The sequence below is a fragment of the Coregonus clupeaformis genome, chromosome 5 (genome assembly GCF_020615455.1).
Source record: "Coregonus clupeaformis isolate EN_2021a chromosome 5, ASM2061545v1, whole genome shotgun sequence".
Classification (NCBI taxonomy): domain Eukaryota; kingdom Metazoa; phylum Chordata; class Actinopteri; order Salmoniformes; family Salmonidae; genus Coregonus; species Coregonus clupeaformis.
In genome coordinates, this window is record NC_059196.1 from 39,386,858 (window position 1) to 39,408,452 (window position 21,595).

The following is a 21,595-nucleotide window of genomic DNA, read 5'->3' on the forward strand; positions in this document are numbered from 1 at the left end:
CTAAAGCGGGTCTCGTCGAACCCTAATGTTCTGATGCTAATGCGGTGGCTGTAGTTAAGTAGCTAATGAAAACAAAACATTACATTAGACTGCAGTCATTAATGGCCAATAGAGAAATCCATCATCAGGAAGACTTCAAACATTGGAGGGAAAATATCCTCTGATGCTGATGATGGCATGCCAGAACACCTAATCGTAAATCTTACTGCATAATCATAATTAATTACAGACAAACAGTAAAGGTAAACCAACAGACCAAGATCCCCTTGGTACTTTTGGATTGTGGCAGTCTAAGTCACCACTCAGTACAACAGTGGTCCTCATACCTTGAAGTTGAATCAGGTTTAGTATTGGAATTAGACAAATATCTGGAACAGATGGGATTCCAAAAGGAACACATTACATATTTCTAAATAACAGAATGTAATAATAAAATGTTATTTTTAAAAGTCTTTAACCGGAAGTCAGAGGGAAAGATCAACAGAAAGAGTTTGAACCAAGTATGCATCCCGAATGGCACCCTGTGCTCCACATAGCCCATGGTCTCTGGTTAAAAGTAACACACTATCTGGGGAATAGGCTGGCATTTGGGAAGAAGCCAGAGACACATCAGCGCAGGCCTTCAACAGTCGTGCCTAGGCTAGTTGCTGTTTGGTCGCTGTCCTTTCAGATCCCACCCACCTCCTTTACTGACTGAACCACAGTGACAGAGTGAAGAATAGAACCACCAGCCTGTTTCATGCCAGTTCATCTCTCCTATAACATTTTGTAGAGTCTAAAACAGGCATCACACATTAGAAACAGGGTAACTGCCTTTGCTTCAAAAAGAAAAGGAAAGCCGAACACTCTAGGAGCTCAGATGCAATCATTTAATATCTTAATAACCAACGTTTCGACAGACAAGCTGTCTTCATACCCTGATGAAGACAGCTTGTCTGTCGAAACGTTGGTTATTAAGACATTAACTTATTGCATCTGAGCTCCTAGAGTGTTCGGCTTTCCTTTTCTTTTTGATGTGTTTTTACGCCGTCAGCCAGCACCTCGCCTAAATAGGTGTGCGTTTCTTTCGCTTTTATCTTAACTGCCTATGCTACCTACAGACGAGACTAGCTGTTTGGTCGCTGTCCTTTCAGTGCCATCGCCTGTACATTCACATTTTACATTTTAGTCATTTAGCAGATGCTCGTATCCAGAGCGACTTACAGTTAGTGCATTCATCTTAAGATGGCTAGGTGGGAGGGGGGGGGGGGATTATTTAAGATACTCTTTGAAGAGGTAGGGTTTACATCCCAGCTTCAGGGGGAAGCTGGTTCCACCATCGGGGTGGGAGGGTCAGGAGACCAGAGGTGGCAGAATGGAGTGCTTGGGTTGGGTTGTAGGGTTTAAGCATAGCCTGAAGGTAGGGAGGGGCAGTTCCTCTTGCTGCTCCGTTGACAAGTACCATGGTCTTGTAGTGGATGTGAGCTTCAACTGGAAGCCAGTGGAGTGTGCGGAGGAGCGGGGTGACATGAGAGAACTTGGGAAGGTTTAACATCAGATGGGCTGCAGCATTCTGGATAAGTTGCAGAGGTTTGATGGCACAAGCAAGGAGCCCAGCCAACTGTGAGTTTCAATAGTCCAGACAGGAGATGACAAGCCTGGATTAGGACCTGCTCCACTTCCTGTTCTGAGGTTGGGCCGTACTCTACAGATGTTGTAGAGCATGAACCTGCAGGAGCGAGTCACTGCTTTGATGTTTGCAGAGAACGACAGGGTATTGTCCAGGGTCTCTCCAAGGTTCTTTGCACTCTGGGAGGGGGACACTGTGGAGTTGTCAACTGTGATGGAGAGGTCTTGGAGTCGGCGGGCTTTGACTGGGAGGAAGAGCAGCTATATCTTGTTGAGCTTGAGGTGGTAGGCCAACATCCAAGCTGAGATATCTGCCAGGCACGTAGAGATGCATGTTGCCACCTGGGAGTCAGAAGGAGAAAAGTAGTTGATGATAGGAGAGGCCATGTGAGGAGATGACGGAGCCGATTGACTTGGTGGATAGAGAGAAGAGGAGAGGGCCTAGAACCGAGCCCTGGGGGACACCAGTAGTGAGAGTACGTGGTGCTGACACAGATCCTCTCCACACCACCTGGTAGGAGCGGTCTGCCAGGTAGGATGCAATCCAGGAGTGTCCATAGCCTGAGACATCCAACCCTGAGAGGGTGGAGAGGAGGATCTGATGGTTCACTTTATTAAAGGCAGTGGACAGATCTAGGAGGATGAGAACAGAGAAGAGAGAGAGAGTCAGCTTTGGCAGTGCGGAGAGCCTCCGTGACACAGAGAAGAGCAGTCTTGATTGAGTGACCCGTCTTGAAGGCTGACTGGTTAGGGTCAAGAAGATTGTTCTGAGAGAGTTAGGGAGAGAGTTGGTCAGAGACAGCACTCAAGTGTTTTGAAAAGAAAGAAGGAACACCGGTCTGTAGTTTTTGACATCAGAGGAGTCGAGTGTTGGTTTCTTGAGGAGGGGAGCGACTCGGCCATTTTGAAGTCAGAGGGGACACAGCCAGTCGTCAGGGATGAGTTGATGAGGGAAGTGAGGAATGGGAGAAGGTCTCTAGAGATGGTCTGGAGAAGGGAGGAGGGGATGGGGTCGAGCAGTCAGGTTGTCGGGCGGCCGGACCTCACTAGTCGCAGGAATTCATCTGGAGAGAGAGGGGAGAAAGAGGTCAAGGCGTAGGGTTAGTTCTATGTGAGTGGGACCAGTGGACTCCAAAGGCTGAGTGAATGAGGAGCGGATGTCTTCAACCTTATTTTCAAAGTCGTTGGCAAAGTCATCCGTAGAGAGGGAGGAGTGGAAGATTAAGGAGGGAGGAGGAGGTGGAAAAGAGTTTCCCAGGGTTAGAGGCAGAAGCTTGACATTTAGAGTGATAGAAAGTGGTAAAACAGCGGATTCAGTGCTAACTGAAACAAGGACTGTAGCCTACTAACTGAGAAAGAACTGTAGAATATTACAATATTGTAGAGCCTCTAACAGTCCTAACCCATTACAAATAACTACTAGCTGTCCTTTGCCGTTACACTGTAAAAATAGAAAGACTCAAAACCCCATGATTGTGTAATGAAACCATGAAAAGTATTGCACCTAACCTGAGATCTGGTGTTACGGAGGGTGTTTCAATGTAAACCCAATGAAAGTGTTATGATACACAGCAAGTGTTTTAAAACAGAATAGAAGTACTCTGAAACACCCAGAGTGGTTCTTCAATCTGAATATTGGTGTTTTTAAAAGAGTGTTGTGTCAGTGCGTGTAAAAGGCAGCATCAAAACACAAAGGAATAAACAAATCGCAGACTGACACTCATACAATCAAATGGTTAAGACATATTAATTATTTATAGCGTAAATATTGACGATGAGTGCCTGTGAAGACTATTGTTTGTGGAATTCCACCTTTATTTTTTCAATGCTTTGTTTAGACAGATTAGAAACAGTAGGAGACAGAGAAGCAGTGAAAGTGGGACCGGTGGAAGCGGAAATTGAACCCACGACTTCTGGTGCAGTAAAATGGTACATTTAATTGGAATTTCTTTGACATTTTACACACTCAATCACATAGACACAATGTAAAAAAATATTATTGTGTGAATTGAAATTGACTCAAAAATATATACAGTGGGGGAAAAAAGTATTTAGTCAGCCACCAATTGTGCAAGTTCTCCCACTTAAAAAGATGAGAGAGGCCTGTAATGTTCATCATAGGTACACGTCAACTATGACAGACAAAATGAGAAAAAAAAATCCAGAAAATCAATTGTAAGGATTTTTAATGAATTTATTTGCAAATTATGGTGGAAATTAAGTATTTGGTCAATAACAAAAGTTTCTCAATACTTTGTTATATACCCTTTGTTGGCAATGACACAGGTCAAACGTTTTCTGTAAGTCTTCACAAGGTTTTCACACACTGTTGCTGGTATTTGACAGCTCTTTGGTCTTGGCCATAGTGGAGTTTGGAGTGTGACTATTTGAGGTTGTGGACAGGTGTCTTTTATACTGATAACAAGTTCAAACAGGTGCCATTAATACAGGTAACGAGTGGAGGACAGAGGAGCCTCTTAAAGAAGAAGTTACAGGTCTGTGAGAGCCAGAAATCTTGCTTGTTTGTAGGTGACCAAATACTTATTTTCCACCATAATTTGCAAATAAATTCATTAAAAATCCTACAATGTGATTTTCTGGAATTTTGTTTCTCAATTTGTCTGTCATAGTTGACGTGTACCTATGATGAAAATTACAGGCCTCTCTCATCTTTTTAAGTGGGAGAACTTGCACAATTGGTGGCTGACTAAATACTTTTTTCCCCCACTGTATATAGATTTACTTCATAAAAATGAATGCAAGTCTTTTCAATGATTTGTTGATTTCATTTTACCAATACATTTAAGAATAAATCCAAATTAATATGTTGCTCAAAATGTGTATTTTATCAGGATAACCAAAGCCAGAGAAAACTGAGTTATTGAACTCTTTGGAAGTCTGATTTTAATCTCCTTGCACTTCCTATCTTGACGCGTTTCTGTTTTTAGAGGATTATGGGTCATATACAGTACCAGAAAAACGTTTGGACACACCTACTCATTCCAGGGTTTTTCTTTATTTTGACAATTTTCTACATTGTAGAATAATAGTGAAGACATCAAAACTATGAAATAACATATGGAATCATGTAGTAACCAAAAAAGTGTTAAACAAATCAAAATATGTTTTATATTTGAGATTCTTCAAAGTAGCCACCCTTTGCCTTGATGACAGCTTTGCACAATCTTGGCATTCTCTCAACCAGCTTCATGAGGTAATCACCTGGAATGCATTTCAATTAACAGGTGTGCCTTGTTAAAAGTTAATTTGTGGAATTTATTTCCATCTTAATGCGTTTGAGCCAATCAGTTGTGCTGTGACAAGGTAGGGGTGGTATACAGAAGATAGCCATATTTGGTAAAAGACCAAGTCCATATTGTGGCAAGAACCGCTCAAATCAGCAAAGAGAAACGACAATCCATCATTACTTTAAGACATGATGGTCAGCCAATCTGATAAATGTCAAGAACTTTGAAGAAAGTTTCTTCAAGTGCAGTTGCAAAACCATCAAGTGCTATGATGAAACTGGCTCTCATGAGGACCACCACAGATAAGGAAGACCCAGAATTACCTCTGCTGCAGAGGATGAGTTAATTAGAGTTAACTGCACCTCAGATTGCAGCCCAAATAAATGTTTCACAGAGTTCAAGTAACAGACACATCTCAACATCAACTGTTCAGAAGAGACTGTGTGAATCAGGCCTTCATGGTCGAATTGCTGCAAAGAAACCACTACTAAAGGACACCAATAAGAAGAAGAGACTTGCTTGGGCCAAGAAACATGAGCAATGGACATTAGACCGGTGGAAATCTATCCTTTGGTCTGATGAGTCCAAATTTTAGATTTTTTATTCCAACTGCCATGTCTTTGTGAGACACAGAGTAGGTGAACGGATGATCTCTGCATGTTGGTTCCCACTGTGAAGCATGGAGGAGGAGGTGTGATGGTGTGGGGGTGCTTTGCTGGTGACACTGTCGGGATTTATTTAGAATTCAAGGCACACTTAACCAGCATGGCTACCACAGCATTCTGCAGCGATACGCCATCCCATCTGGTTTGGGATTAGTGGGACTATCATTTGTTTTTCAACAGGACAATGACCCAACACACCTCCAGGCTGTGTAAGGGATATTTTACCAAGAAGGAGAGTGATGGAGTGCTGCATCAGATGACCTGGCCTCCACAATCACCCGACCTCAACCCAATTGAGATGACTTGGAATGAGTTGGACGGCAGAGTGAAGGAAAAGCAGCCAACAAGTGCTCAGCATATGTGGGAACTCCTTCAAGACGGTTGGAAAAGCATTCCAGGTGAAGCTGGTTGAGAGAATGCCAAGAGTGTTCAAAGCTGTCATCAAGGCAAAGGGTAGCTACTTTGAATACGTTTTTGGTTACTACATGATTCCATATGTGTTCTTTCATAGTTTTGATGTCCTCACTATTATTCTACAATGTAAAAAATAGTAAAAAAATAAAGAAAAACCCTTGAATGAGTAAGTGTGTCCAAACTTTTGACTGGTACTTTATATATTTTTTGAATATGATTATTTTGTAATGTTGTATGCATGGAAAAGTATAATTATATATTAGTATTAAGCAGCTTGTTGTGCCATGAGGTGTAATGATGAACGGATATCAAAACCATCAGATAAAACGACGTTCAATTATGAGACGACCCATTCCCACATTTCCAACTTTTAATGGTAGAGGCGAATACAGTATCCTGCCATGCTTGTTGTAAAACCTCTAGTCACTGCTGGTGGTTTGAGCACTGTGCTCAACAATGCCTGCCAAAATGGTTAAACTGGCAAATGATCAGATACATAAACCAATCTTAACCATTAGAAGGAGTGATGTAATTCTTCACTAGACGGGACGTCAAACAGAGTAATAGTGTTTAGAAGCTATAGAGAGAGGAAACTGCACCAAAAAGAGAAGTGATCTAAATTCTGCACTGAACACAACTAGAAACACCAAAAAATAGTGTTTTCAACTTTTTCCGGTAGGTCCCCCAGTCCCTGGCAAAGTGTTGCACAACACTTGATTAAGTGGTGTTACAACACACCATGTAATGGTTCAGATCATCTCAGGATGAGGTTTCAAAACACTAGTAAAGTGAAGCATTTGTCTCCTTTGCCTTGGTGTCTGCACAGCTGCTACTATTTTTTATTTAATTTTTTAAAAGCACTTAATTTTAACAGGGTACTAACTAAACCTGCCAAGGACTGTAGCCTGTGCTACTAACTGAACAGAATAACTGTAGAATATTACACAACTTTAGAGCCTCTAAACAGTCCTGACACATCAGGAAGGAAGGAGGTGTACTGCCTATAGACTACCAGCTGTTTGGTCGCTGTCCTTTCAGCACCACCTCGTGCGGATCCAGCGAGGCACTGTGCATCCTACTAACTGAACCGAATAACTGTAGAATATTACAACATTTGTAGAGTCTAAAACAGGCATTTACCACACATTAGAAAACAGCCCCGGGGTGATGATTGACCGTGCTGTCGGAGCTGCCTAGAGTAATGTCTAGGTGTTTGCCATTGGCGAAGCGTCTTCATCTGTTAGAGAGAGGGGCGTGGGCGGGACTCTGCGCACTCTCTCGTTCTGCATCTCGAGAGAAAGGCAATAAGCTGCACTTTCTCTGCGCGAGGAGAGGAGCATCTCTCGTTCACTCTCTCTACAGCCCCGGTGGTACCGTGTAAAGGCACACACTTGCTAACGGCAATAGGCGACTGCTGCTGCTACAGCCCCCCCACCGGATCTGCCCAAGTACAGAGGGACCTGACTTATTTGCCTTGACAGGAGAACTGAGTTCCGTTCCTACGCAGACTAAGGAGCCCATGTGATTCTTCTCAGTTTTCAGACCGCAAGCGCACCTGGATAAACCCGAGAGCTTCTCTGCACGAAAACAGAAGACAACGTGAGCGGACTGGCCAGCATAGTTAGCTGCTGAAGGAAGGAAGCGTAAAGAATATGATTCTCCAACGGCACTTGGTGTTCCTCCTGTACAGCTTCTGTGGAATCACCTCGAAAGGTAGGCTGGCTAACCGCTGGTAACATAAATATGTTTAGTAGCCTGGGTTATCCTATAGCTCCGTAGCCTTCCTCTAAACCCCGGGCGCGGTGAAGATACTTCACGGGGTGTAAGAGGAATAGTCTGCCTCGCGTCTTGCTCAAGTGTATCGATGTCATTTCTGTTTTGAGAACGGGTCAGTTTTGTCTCTGCGTGTTCTGGGACGTGGGATTTGCACTGTCGATGGTTGAGGGAACATGGTGATGGTATAGCGCAGCAGTAAAGTTCTGCGGAAAAAAATGCGAATACCTCAATTCTTCATCACGGAATGATCTTCGTGATACAATGGTGGTGGTGGTGGCCATAAGTTACGACACAGCAACTTGGATGGTAGAACATGTAGTTTGCGTGCACAGCAAGGAACCGTATAGCATACAGTAGGCTACTTAACAGGTTATGGGGTGTGTTAAGGTCAATTTAAAGACATCGGGTTGTAACCTATTTTGTGTACAGCAAATTAGGTTATAGATATACACTGTAGACTCTATATGCGTATAATATTGTTATAGCATACTGATATTCATAATAGATTGAATTTGCTATGAATGACAAGTTAGACACTATTATGCTTGGTTTTCACCTATGTATAAAACATGAATTATACTATCCAATGGTACAGTAGGCTAACAAGATGGTAAACTAAGTATGAGATGTTCATTATATAAATGTATGTTTTGTGCTGATGGGGCGGTGGGGCAGCAGCAGTCTACATCTTGGGGTCCTGTTTGACTAGAATATAAGCGTTTAATTAGAATGATCTGAGTAGTTGTTTTTCAAAGGTGAAGTGCAGGTGGAGGTTATCGGTAACAGTTTAAACCATGCTTGTATATTATAGCCTATCTTACCTGAAATACATATTTTATTTCAGCCACATTTGGAGCTGCATTAATTGGTAGGAAAAATTAAATGATTACATGTCATTGTTCATATTTAGAAATTGAATATTCTTAATTAGCTATTCATTTTTGGGCATTTCTGTCCACATTCATAATGTAGCCTACTCACTGTAACTTCAGATAGGAGAGAAACAATGTATGGACGAAGTAGCAGACAGCATCGCATTTTCGTCACATAAATTCCCCAACTCCCCACGCAGCCCGCCCGTCCCGCTCAAGGGCTTTATGCTTGCGAAGCCACCGCCCTGTGCTGTGCCACTGCGCGTGGGGTGACGCCGATGGAATGAACAAGTCCTCTTTTCCCGGAGGCTCTCCGATGTCGTTTAGTGTATAGGCTATAGGCTAAGCCCCGCAGTGTGTAGGGTACACGCCCCGCAGGCTCCTATGAGTCACCCTGTGACTGTCATTACACAAATATATGATGCGCGCTACTGTTTTTAACAAAATGTGATTTTTAAAGGGGTCGGTATCCCATCTACTTGTTGTATACATATCGAAATTGTGGAAATAATTCCTGCACAGTAACTCATCCTTGATGACCTGACTTCAATATCTTTATTCTATTCTATTGTATTCTGTTCTGTTATATTCTATTCTTTTCTGTTCTGTTATATTCTATTCTTTTCTGTTCTGTTATATTCTGTTATATTATACTATATTCTATTGTATTCCATTCTATCCTATTCTAGTTTATTCTAGTCTATTCTATTCTGTTCTATTCTATTCCGTTCTATTCTATTCTGTTCTATTCTATTCTATTATATTCTGTTCTATTCTATTCTGTTCTATTCTGTTCTATTCTGTTCTATTCTATTCTATTCTAGTTTATTCTAGTCTATTCTGTTCTATTCTATTCTATTCTGTTCTATTCTTTTCTATTCTGTTCTGTTATATTCTGTTATATTATACTATATTATATTGTATTCCATTCCATTCTATTCTGTTCTATTCTGTTCTATTCTATTCTATTCTATTCTGTTCTATTCTATTCTGTTCTATTCTGTTCTATTCTATTCTATTCTAGTTTATTCTAGTCTATTCTGTTATATTCTATTCTGTTCTGTTCTATTCTAGTTTATTCTAGTCTATTCTGTTCTATTCTGTTCTATTCTGTTCTGTTATATTATACTATATTCTATTGTATTCCATTCTATTCTATTCTAGTATATTCTATTCTATTCTATTCTATTCTATTCTGTTATATTCTGTTATATTATACTATATTCTATTGTATTCCATTCTATTCTATTCTAGTTTATTCTATTCTATTCTATTCTATTCTGTTCTATTCTATTCTAGTTTATTCTAGTCTATTCTATTCTGTTCTATTATAATAGATTATAATAATACTTATTATAATACTGTTCTATTATTTTCCACTGTTTTCTATTCTATATTTCCCATGCTATTGTATTCTATATTTCCTATTTTATTCTTGTCATAACTTTTCTACCTAGCTCTTTAGTAGTTTAGTAGTTTAGTAGTCTTCTGAATTAGCAAAGTTTTATTATGAACTATTTGACATGCAGTCTAAATAAGAAAAGTGAACATTTGTAGTCATACTTTCCTGGTGGGTTCTGGTGATTAGAGGAACTGGAGGCTGATGTCGAGGCTGTGGTGCCAAATGGCGCCTCCTATTCTCTATGGTGCAGCCACTGACTGTCATTGGTAGAAAATGCCTCAGCAGTGTGTTGACCTGTAAAAAGGTCAGTCTGGATCTCTAGATTAATTACCGCTCCAAGACTCTTTCTGTGCTCCATTACTGAACTTAGTCCCAAACAGACTGGCTGTATTGGTCCATCCAAACCATCTCCTCTATCTGCCAACATGCCTCTCCTGGTTGATTATACAGTACATTCTGAGCACCTTGTCTGCGTTTCACATTTGTATTTGTATTTATTATGGATCCCCGGGGCGGCAGATTAAGCTTAGTGGTTAAGAGCATTGTGCCAGTAACCGAAAGGTCGCTGGTTCTAATCCCCGAGCCGACTAGGTGAAAAATCTGTCGATGTGCCCTTGAGCAAGGCACTTAACCCTAATTGCTCCTGTAAGTCGCTCTGGATAAGAGCGTCTGCTAAATGACTAAAATGTAAATGTAAAATGTAAATACTCTTCTTGGGGTCCAGCATCATAAGACAGTTTAAAATACTACATGACATTACATTTCATGACACTTTACCCAACACATTCAGTGTGTTCCCTCAGGCCACCACTCCACCACCACATATTTACAATACAACATCATATGTGTGTCTGTGCCTGTGTGTCTCTTCACTGTCCCCGCTGTTCCATAAGGTGTATTTTTATTAGTTAAAAAAAAAAATCTGATTCTACTGCTTGTATCAGTTACCTGATGTGGAATAGAGTTCCATGTAGTCATGGCTCTATGTAGTACTGTGCGCCTCCCATAGTCTGTTCTGGACTTGGGGACTGTGAAGAGAACTCTTGTGGGGTGTCTGAGCTGTGTGCTAGTAGTTTAAACAGACACCTCGGTGCATTCAGCATGTCAACACTTCTTACAAAAACAAGTTGTGATGAAGTCAATTTCTCCTCCACTTTGATCCATGAGAGATTGACATGCATATTATTCATGTTAGCTCTCTGTGTACATTTAAGGGCCAGCTGTGCTGCCCTGTTCTGAGCCAATTGTATTTTCCGAGGTCCCTCTTTGTGGCACCTGACCACATGACTGAACAGTAGTCCAGGTGTGACAACACTAGGACCTGTAGGACCTGCCTTGTTGATAGTGATGTTAAGAATGCATCTTAGCTACTGTTGTATCAACATGTTTTGACCATGACAGTTTACAATCCAGGGTTCCTCCAAGCAGTTTAGTCACCTCCTATGGGCCCTGGCCAACAGTAGTGCACTATATAGGGAATAGGGTGCCATTTGGGATGTAGTCATTGCATTGAGTCTCAAAACCTTCATCGCACACAGAGTTGTTATACAGTGGGGGAAAAAAGTATTAAGTCAGCCACGAATTGTGCAAGTTCTCCCACTTAAAAAGATGAGAGAGGCCTGTAATTTTCATCATAGGTACACGTCAACTATGACAGACAAATTGAGAAGAAAAAAATCCAGAAAATCACATTGTAGGATTTTTTATGAATTTATTTGCAAATTATGGTGGAAAATAAGTATTTGGTCACCTACAAACAAGCAAGATTTCTGGCTCTCACAGACCTGTAACAACTTCTTTAAGAGGCTCCTCTGTCCTCCACTCGTTACCTGTATTAATGGCACCTGTTTGAACTTGTTATCAGTATAAAAGACACCTGTCCACAACCTCAAACAGTCACACTCCAAACTCCACTATGGCCAAGACCAAAGAGCTGTCAAAGGACACCAGAAACAAAATTGTAGACCTGCACCAGGCTGGGAAGACTGAATCTGCAATAGGTAAGCAGCTTGGTTTGAAGAAATCAACTGTGGGAGCAATTATTAGGAAATGGAAGACATACAAGACCACTGATAATCTCCCTCGATCTGGGGCTCCACGCAAGATCTCACCCCGTGGGGTCAAAATGATCACAAGAACGGTGAGCAAAAATCCCAGAACCACACGAGGGGACCTAGTGAATGACCTGCAAAGAGCTGGGACCAAAGTAACAAAGCCTACCATCAGTAACACACTACGCCGCCAGGGACCCAAATCCTGCAGTGACAGACGTGTCCCCCTGCTTAAGCCAGTACATGTCCAGGCCCGTCTGAAGTTTGCTAGAGTGCATTTGGATGATCCAGAAGAGGATTGGGAGAATATCATATGGTCAGATGAAACCAAAATATAACTTTTTGGTAAAAACTCAACTCGTCGTGTTTGGAGGACAAAGAATGCTGAGTTGCATCCAAAGAACACCATACCTACAGTGAAGCATGGGGGTGGAAATATCATGCTTTGGGGCTGTTTTTTCTGCAAAGGGACCAGGACGACTGATCCGTGTAAAGGAAAGAATGAATGGGGCCATGTATCGTGAGATTTTGAGTGAAAACCTCCTTCCATCAGCAAGGGCATTGAAGATGAAACGTGGCTGGGTCTTTCAGCATGACAATGATCCCAAACACACCGCCCGGGCAACGAAGGAGTGGCTTCGTAAGAAGCATTTCAAGGTCCTGGAGTGGCCTAGCCAGTCTCCAGATCTCAACCCCATAGAACATCTTTGGAGGGAGTTGAAAGTCCGTGTTGCCCAGCGACAGCCCCAAAACATCACTGCTCTAGAGGAGATCTGCATGGAGGAATGGGCCAAAATACCAGCAACAGTGTGTGAAAACCTTGTGAAGACTTACAGAAAACGTTTGACCTGTGTCATTGCCAACAAAGGGTATATAACAAAGTATTGATAAACGTTTGTTATTGACCAAATACTTATTTTCCACCATAATTTGCAAATAAATTAATAAAAAATCCTACAATGTGATTTTCTGGAGAAAAAAAATCCAATTTTCTCTGTCATAGTTGACGTGTACCTATGATGAAAATTACAGGCCTCTCTCATATTTTTAAGTGGGAGAACTTGCACAATTGGTTGCTGACTAAATACTTTTTTCCCCCACTGTATCTGCACAAGCCAGCCAGGTCACTTCATTCTCCTCTCCCAGTATAACTGTCCTTTAGACAGACAGACAACCCCCTCCTCTCCTCTCTCAGTATAACTGTCCTTTAGACAGACAGACAACCCCCTCCTCTCCTCTCTCAGTATAACTGTCCTTTAGACAGACAGACAACCCCCTCCTCTCCTCTCCCAGTATAACTGTCCTTTAGACAGACAGACAACCCCCTCCTCTCCTCTCTCGGAGTATTACATTATTCCTGTTGGATGTGGGTTTCTTCTCTGAAACCTTGAGATAAATACAAATTGGGCCTAGGGGGGTGAACCCCAAAACGTCACAGTGCTTTAAGGTGAGGCTGGAGGGAGGCGATGGGAGACGAGGGGAGCTAGTGAGGAGTTGAGGGGAATGCATGGTTGCGTCTCCTGTGGGCTGCGGGCTGCGGGCTGCGGGCTGCGGGCTATGGGCTGCGGGCTGCGGGCTGCGGGCTGTGGGCTGTGGGCTGTGGGCTGCGGGCTGCGGGCTGCGGGCTGCGGGCTTCGGGCTGTGGAGACAGCAACTGAACTGAGCTCCACTGGTATAATGTGGCAGATATAGAGAGGCTGAAGGAAGGAAGGAAGGCAGGCGAGGAGGTATGGTAGACAGGGACACACACGCACCCACTCACACACACAACCCCCCCCATTCTCCTTCCTCACACACACACAGAACAACCCACTTCCAAAATGAACACCTCCCTCCAGCCTCCCCACAACAACAATATCTGAACACCTCCCTCCAGCATCCCCACAACAACAATATCTGAACACCTCCCTCCAGCCTCCCAACAACAACAATATCTGAACACCTCCCTCCAGCCTCCCCACAACAACAATATCTGAACACCTCCCTCCAGCCTCCCCACAACAACAATATCTGAACACCTCCCTCCAGCCTCCCCACAACAACAATATCTGAACACCTCCCTCCAGCCTCCCAACAACAACAATATCTGAACACCTCCCTCCAGCCTCCCCACAACATACAATAGAACACATCATCATTAGCATCACACCAGCCCCTTCTGACAATTATCACTGACGGTGTTACTATCTGCCTCACCTAACTAGCTATCAGGTCGACGAGGCGGTCATGTCTAGCTACATATAAGTCCATGTATAACGGCAACCATTAACAACATGTGTAACAGACTCCATTACATTTGACTCATGTAAGATACAAAATGGATCATGGAGTACTAGGTTGGATTTTGTTGGTAGAACCTGAAGCCTCGCCTTAACAGTGAAGATGAGAATGTCTTAGCCGATAGCAGCATTCTGGTACACACACACACACACACACACACACACACACACACACACACACACAGTGCGTATCACGGCATGTTAATAACCCTGTAAAGTGCTTCTGATTGGCTTGAAGGGCATTCTAGAGCGCGCATTATTTACGTATAACGTACGGTAAATCAGCAATGTAGAATTCAATGGCTATATTTCATTCTTACATGTTCTATGTTTTGAGCTGCTTTTGAAACCAAAAGTCGAATTGAAAACATTATTGGCATTGTTTAATTAGATTTACATAATAGCAAGCTAGGACTGACGGTTTGGTTCGCTAAACTAGCAAGTCTGTTTGTTTGGGTACCATGGCAACTACTGTAGCTATCTAATAAACTTGCTACCTACTTCAGTGGATGTGAACACATTTCTACCGGCAAATTAACACACTTCTAGCGACAAATGTGTTAAATTATAGCCCTGGTATAAAAGGGATAATCAACATGGGACTCTATGGGTTCTCTGGAATATAATGCAACTCCGTGGAAGGTTAGTTCCACTCCACTAGTGCGTTGTGGAACACACCGTCCACGTTGTTCATTATTTTACATAGAACGCATAGCCCCTCGTTGATTATCCCTTACAAGGCCAGTACTTGAACAAGGCCAGTACTTGATTTGATTTGATTTAAACAAGGCCAATACTTGAACAAGGCCAGTACTTGAAAAAGGCCAATACTTGAACAAGGCCAATACTTGACCAAGGCCAGTACTTGAACAAGGCCAATACTTGAACAAGGCCAATACTTGAACAAGGCCAGTACTTGATTTGATTTGATTTAAACAAGGCCAATACTTGAACAAGGCCAGTACTTGAAAAAGGCCAATACTTGAACAAGGCCAGTACTTGAAAAAGGCCAATACTTGAACAAGGCCAGTACTTGATTTGATTTGAACAAGGCCAGTACTTGAACAAGGCCAATACTTGAACAAGGCCAGTACTTGATTTGATTTGAACAAGGCCAGTACTTGAACATGGCCAATACTTGAACAAGGCCAGTACTTGATTTGATTTGAACAAGGCCAATACTTGAACAAGAGATGCCCTATATGAGCCCCCTGCATGTTACTGTGATATTATTGACTCTCTTCATTGAGAATCTTCAAGCTCTTCAAGTCTTTCATGTAATTTAGCATGATGATCCATAATCTTCTCATGACAAGGAGTCAGTTATTCCTTCTGATTACTGTTATCATTGACAACCATTGTGGGTTAGGGTCCAACTATGTATGCGTCCAAAATGGCACCCTATTCCCTATATAGTGCACTATTTTTACCAAAGCAAAATGGGCCCTGATCAAAAGTAGTACACTACATAGGGAATAGGGTGCCATTTGGGACACTGCGATGTTGACACCCTAGAGTGTATTTTGAAGCTGTCATCAATCATTTTGCAGAGATGTTCAATAAAAAAGGGACATTGTATTCCTGACTGGTTTTGATGGTGCTGTGTTTGGACAATCTGTCATATTTGGTGACGGACATGGCTCAGAGGGTAAGCTGTAAGTCGATGCCTTCTGCACAGGGAAAACGCAGTGACCTGGCTATTCACTTATACAATGCTCTCTGACACTACACTCTGGGTTAGTTTTTGTATTTTTTATTATGGCTTGGCTAATTTCCCTTTTCTGTTTAGAAAAAAAAATTCTGCTTCCCAAATGGCACCAAGGCTCTGGTCAAATGTAGTGCACTATGTAGGGAATAGGGTGCTATTTGAGATGCAGACGTGGATACTTTAGTTACTTTCTGCATATTTTCTCAGCCATCAATACCTTTTCTAAAGTTTCATGATGCTATTTTTGAGCATTGTACAGTTATAGTATTGTGAAACATCAATAAGATCTCTATCTAGTCGTCAGGGTGGACGAAGAATGTGATCTCTGTCTGCATCCCCATAGGGATCTGGTCAAAAGCACTGCACTATATACAGTACCTTCTGAAAGTATTCATACCCCTTCACTTATTCCACATTTGGTTGTGTTACAGCTTGAATTCAAAATGGATTAACAAAAAATTGTTTTTAGATTTTTTTTATGGAATGTATTGAAAATGAAATACAGAAATATCTCATTTACACGAGTATTCACACCCCTTTGCTATGGACACTCCGAATTGAACTCCGGTGCATCCAATTTCCTTTGATCATCCTTGAGATGTCACTACACCTTGATTGGAGTCCACCTGTGGCCAATTCAATTGTTTGGACAAGAAAGACACCTGTCTATTTAAGGTCCCGCAGTTGCCAGTGCATGTCAGAGCAGAAACTATACCATGAAGACCAAGGAACTGGCCGTAGATCTCCGAGATAGAATTGTGATGAGGCATATATCTGGAGAAGGGTATGCAACTATTTCTAGAGTGTTGAAAGTTTCCAAGAGAACAGTGGTCTCCGTCATTGGGAAATTGAAAAAATATGTAACTACCTAGAGCTGGCCGTCCGACCAAACTGAGAAACCGGGCAAAGAAGGACCTTGGTCAGGGAGGTGACCAAGAACCCAGTGACCACTCTGAAAGAACTATATAGTTCCTTGCTGAGATGGGAGAACCTGCCAGAAGGACAACAGTCTCTACAGCAATTCACCAAACTGGGCTTTATTGGAAAGTGGACAGACATAAGCCACTCCAGAGAAAAAAGCTCATGACATCACGCCTGGAGTTTGCAAAAAGGCATGTGAAAGACTCTGAGAGCATAAGGCAAAAGATTATGTGGTTTGATGAGACAAAAAAAAGTTACACTTTGGCCTGAATGTAAATCGCTATGTCTGGAGAAAACCAGGCACAGCTCATTACCTGCCTAACACCATCCCTACTGTGAAGCATGGTGGTGGCAGCATCATGCTATGGGGATGCTTTTCAGCAGCAGGGACTGGGAGACTGGTAAGAATAGAGGGAACAATGAATGAAGCCAAATACAGGCAAATCCTTGATTAGAACCTGCTTCAGAGTGCAAACTACCTCAGACTGGGGCAAAGATTTACTGTATGTTCCAACAGGACAATGACCCCAAGCATACACAAAAGCAACGCTGGAATGGCGTCAGAACAAGAATGTAAAAGTCATTGAGTGGCCCAGCCAAAGTCCTGACTTGAAACCCATTGAAAATCTGTGGAAAGACTTGAACATTGCTGTTTACCGCTGCTCCCCATCAAAACAAAATCTGCAAGGAAGAACAGGAGAAAATCCCCAAATCCAAAAAATGTAAGCTTTTATAGACATACCCAAGACGACTCAAAGCTGTAATCGCCGCCAAAGGTGCTTCTACAAAGTATTGACTCATGGGTGTGAATACTTATGTAAATGAGATATTTCTGCATTTCATTTTCAATACATATGCAAAAATGTCTAAAAACATGTTTTCTCTTTGTCATTATGGGGTATTGTATGTAGATGGGTGAGAAAACAAATATAATTCATCCATTTTGAATTCAGGCTGTAACACAACAACATGTGGAATAAGTCAAGGGGTATGAATACTTTCTGACGGCCCTGTAGGGAATAGGGTGCCATTTGGGACAAAACTCTCTCATTGTAACTACTGTTGCTGTTCAGATCTCATTGCCCAGAGAGAGAGAAGATAGTACAAAGAGGTTTTCAGTCATTCCTTTGGGACCTTGGGAGATGGAGCATTTGGGACCTTGGGAGATGGAGCATTTGGGACCTTGGGAGATGGAGCAATTGGGAGATGGAGCATTTTGGGACCTTGGGAGATGGAGCATTTGGGACCTTGGGAGATGGAGCATTTGGGACCTTTGGAGATGGAGCATTTGGGACCTTGGGAGATGGAGCAATTGGGAGATGAAGCATTTGGGACTTTGGGAGATGGAGCATTTGGGACCTTGGGAGATGGAGCATTTGGGACCTTGGGAGATGGAGCATTTGGGACCTTTGGAGATGGAGCATTTGGGAGCTTGGGAGATGGAGCATTTGGGAGCTTGGGAGATGGAGCATTTGGGAGCTTGGGAGATGGAGCATTTGGGACCTTGGGAGATGGAGCATTTGGGACCTTGGGAGATGGAGCATTTGGGAGCTTGGGAGATGGAGCATTTGGGAGCTTGGGAGATGGAGCATTTGGGAGCTTGGGAGATGGAGCATTTGGGACCTTGGGAGATGGAGCATTTGGGACCTTGGGAGATGGAGCCTTTGGGACCTTGGGAGATGGAGCATTTGGGACCTTGGCAGATGTGTGTTCGTGAAACATCTTTTGCACTAATTTTGACCGGAGCCCCTGCACTAGGTAGTGAAAACGGTGTTGTTTGGTACGAATCCCTACTGTACGTCATGCTAGTTCAATATTTGAATAGGCATCTTTAATTCAGTTATATATTTCACTACGTTGACACAGTAAGAATGTTTTCATTGTGAGAATGATTTGCCTGATATAATATACTATTACAAATTGACAATTTTGTTTGTGAGCTTTAGTTCTCCTCTCTCTGCATCAGTATTTTGCTCAGACCTGCAAACTGAGGTGATACTTCATTTTCAGGCCGTTTGCAGAATGACCTTTACCAGTGGTTGTTGGCCCGCAGCTCTGTTGAAGTGGGCTTTGTGCCCGGCCACCGAGCAGCACAGCAGACTGAATCTCATTTAGCTTGTGATGATCTCTCCCTCTTTCTCCTTTCACTGCACTCCCTCTCTCTCTCTCTCTCTCTCTCTCTCTCTCTCTCTCTCTCTCTCTCTCTCTCTCTCTCTCTCTCTCTCTCTCTCTCTCTCTCTCTCTCTCTCTCTCTCCATCTCTCTCTCGCTCTCTGTCTCTCTTGCTCTCCATCTCTCTCTTTGAGGCAAAGTATATAATTTCTGTTCAGAAATGACATGTAATTGAAATCTCTATAAGTAGGATCTCTTGGCAGTTTGGAGGTTGTACCATCTGTAATGCATGTTTGTGTCCTGTCCCCCTATCACACAGTGCTACTCACATCTGATCATATCACACACAGGATTGATATCTTCAGGAATAATCCTCTCTCTGGTGTAATCCATCCTACTGTTGCTGGTGATTTATACATAAATGATTTAGGGCGGCAGGTAGCCTGGCGATTAAGAGCGTTTGGCACAGGTCCCCTGTAGCTCAGTTGGTAGAGCATGGCGTTTGCAACGCCAGGGTAGTGGGTTCGTTTCCCACGGGGGGCCAGTATGAAAAATGTATGCACTCACTAACTGTAAGTCGCTCTGGATAAGAGCGTCTGCTAAAAGACTAAAATGTAAAATGTAAGTAATGTCGCTGGTCTGAATCCCTGAGCCGACTAGGTGAAAAATCTGTCGATGTGCCCTTGAGCAAGGCACTTAACCCTAATTGCTCCTTTAAGTCACTCTGGATAAGAACATCTGCTAAATGGCTATGGGCCCTGATCAAATATCCATCTCTTCAGATAGTCTATAAACCAGACAAGGGCTATGGGCCCTGATCAAATATCCATCTCTTCAGATAGTCTATAAACCAGACAAGGGCTATGGGCCCTGATCAAATATCCATCTCTTCAGATAGTCTATAAACCAGACAAGGGCTATGGGCCCTGATCAAATATCCATCTCTTCAGATAGTCTATGAACCAGACAAGGGCTATGGGCCCTGATCAAATATCCATCTCTTCAGATAGTCTATGAACCAGACAAGGGCTATGGGCCCTGATCAAATATCCATCTCTTCAGATAGTCTATAAACCAGACAAGGGCTATGGGCCCTGATCAAATATCCATCTCTTCAGATAGTCTATAAACCAGACAAGGGCTATGGGCCCTGATCAAATATCCATCTCTTCAGATAGTCTATAAACCAGACAAGGGCTATGGGCCCTGATCAAATATCCATCTCTTCAGATAGTCTATAAACCAGACAAGGGCTATGGGCCCTGATCAAATATCCATCTCTTCAGATAGTCTATAAACCAGACAAGGGCTATGGGCCCTGATCAAATATCCATCTCTTCAGATAGTCTATAAACCAGACAAGGGCTATGGGCCCTGATCAAATATCCATCTCTTCAGATAGTCTATAAACCAGACAAGGGCTATGGGCCCTGATCAAATATCCATCTCTTCAGATAGTCTATAAACCAGACAAGGGCTATGGGCCCTGATCAAATATCCATCTCTTCAGATAGTCTATAAACCAGACAAGGGCTATGGGCCCTGATCAAATATCCATCTCTTCAGATAGTCTATAAACCAGACAAGGGCTGCATTCCAAATGGCACCCTATTCCCTACACTATAAAGGGAATAGGGTACCGTTGGGGACACAGACAATATACACCTGAATGAAAAACGAACAGGAAGAAAATGCGCCCCCCCTTCCCTGACAAAACAAATTAAACCCAGAGAACTTTAGCTTTGCTAAAGAGAGAGCAGCAGCAGCAGAAAATTACTTGATGCATGTCTATAGCCCATCTATTGATCTGCTCTTTAAGCGGTTCCCACGGGTCTGTACAACTGAGTGTAGTCAGACTCTGGATGCAGCCAGATTTGCAAGGGAAGGTGGTGGGGGGATAAAGGGCTGATGCTCCATGTCCCCATAAAGAGGGATCAGTGGTGAGAATGAGAGCTGAATACTGATGGTGTCCAGCCCTGTGTGTGTGTGTGTGTGTGTGTGTGTGTAAGTGTGTGCGCGCACAAACTGAGAGGACGAGAGAGAGAGAGAAAGGGAAGGGGAGATAGAATTAGAGGGAGAGCGAGAGATAGACATTGTTACATATGACATTTGAAATATCTTTATTCTTTTGGAACTTCTGAGTGTAATGTTTATTTCACTTTTGTTTACTATCTACTTCACTTGCTTTGGCAACGTTGACATATGTTTCCCATGCCAATAAAGCCCTTAAATTGAATTGAGAGAGAGAGAGAGAGAGAGAGGGGCAACATCTAGACTAGGGAGGAGTGGAGTCATACACTAATAATAAGCCATTTAGCAGACGCTTTTATCCAAAGCGACTTACAGTCATGTGTGCATACATTTTTACGTATGGGTGGTCCCGGGGATCGAACCCACTACCCTGGCGTTACAAGCGCCACGCTCTACCAATTGAGCTACGGAGGACCTGTTATGAGGCCAAATGCAACCTGTTGACCAGGTGCTGAGTGTTATGATGCCAACCTGTTGACCAGGTACTGAGTGTTATGATGCCAACCTGT

General features: G+C 42.7%; 1 protein-coding gene across 2 annotated transcripts in view; it reads left to right on the forward strand.

Annotated features, from left to right (window-relative positions):
* The first annotated feature begins 7,199 nt into the window (after positions 1–7,199).
* Positions 7,200–21,595, forward strand: part of cadm2b (cell adhesion molecule 2b) — a 407,615-nt gene continuing 393,219 nt past the window's right edge. For both annotated transcript variants that reach the window (XM_041876742.2, XM_041876743.2), the window contains exon 1: positions 7,200–7,648. In XM_041876742.2, coding sequence (XP_041732676.2) covers positions 7,588–7,648 — 61 coding nt within the window. In that variant the 5' untranslated portion in view covers positions 7,200–7,587. The remainder of the gene's footprint in view (positions 7,649–21,595) is intronic.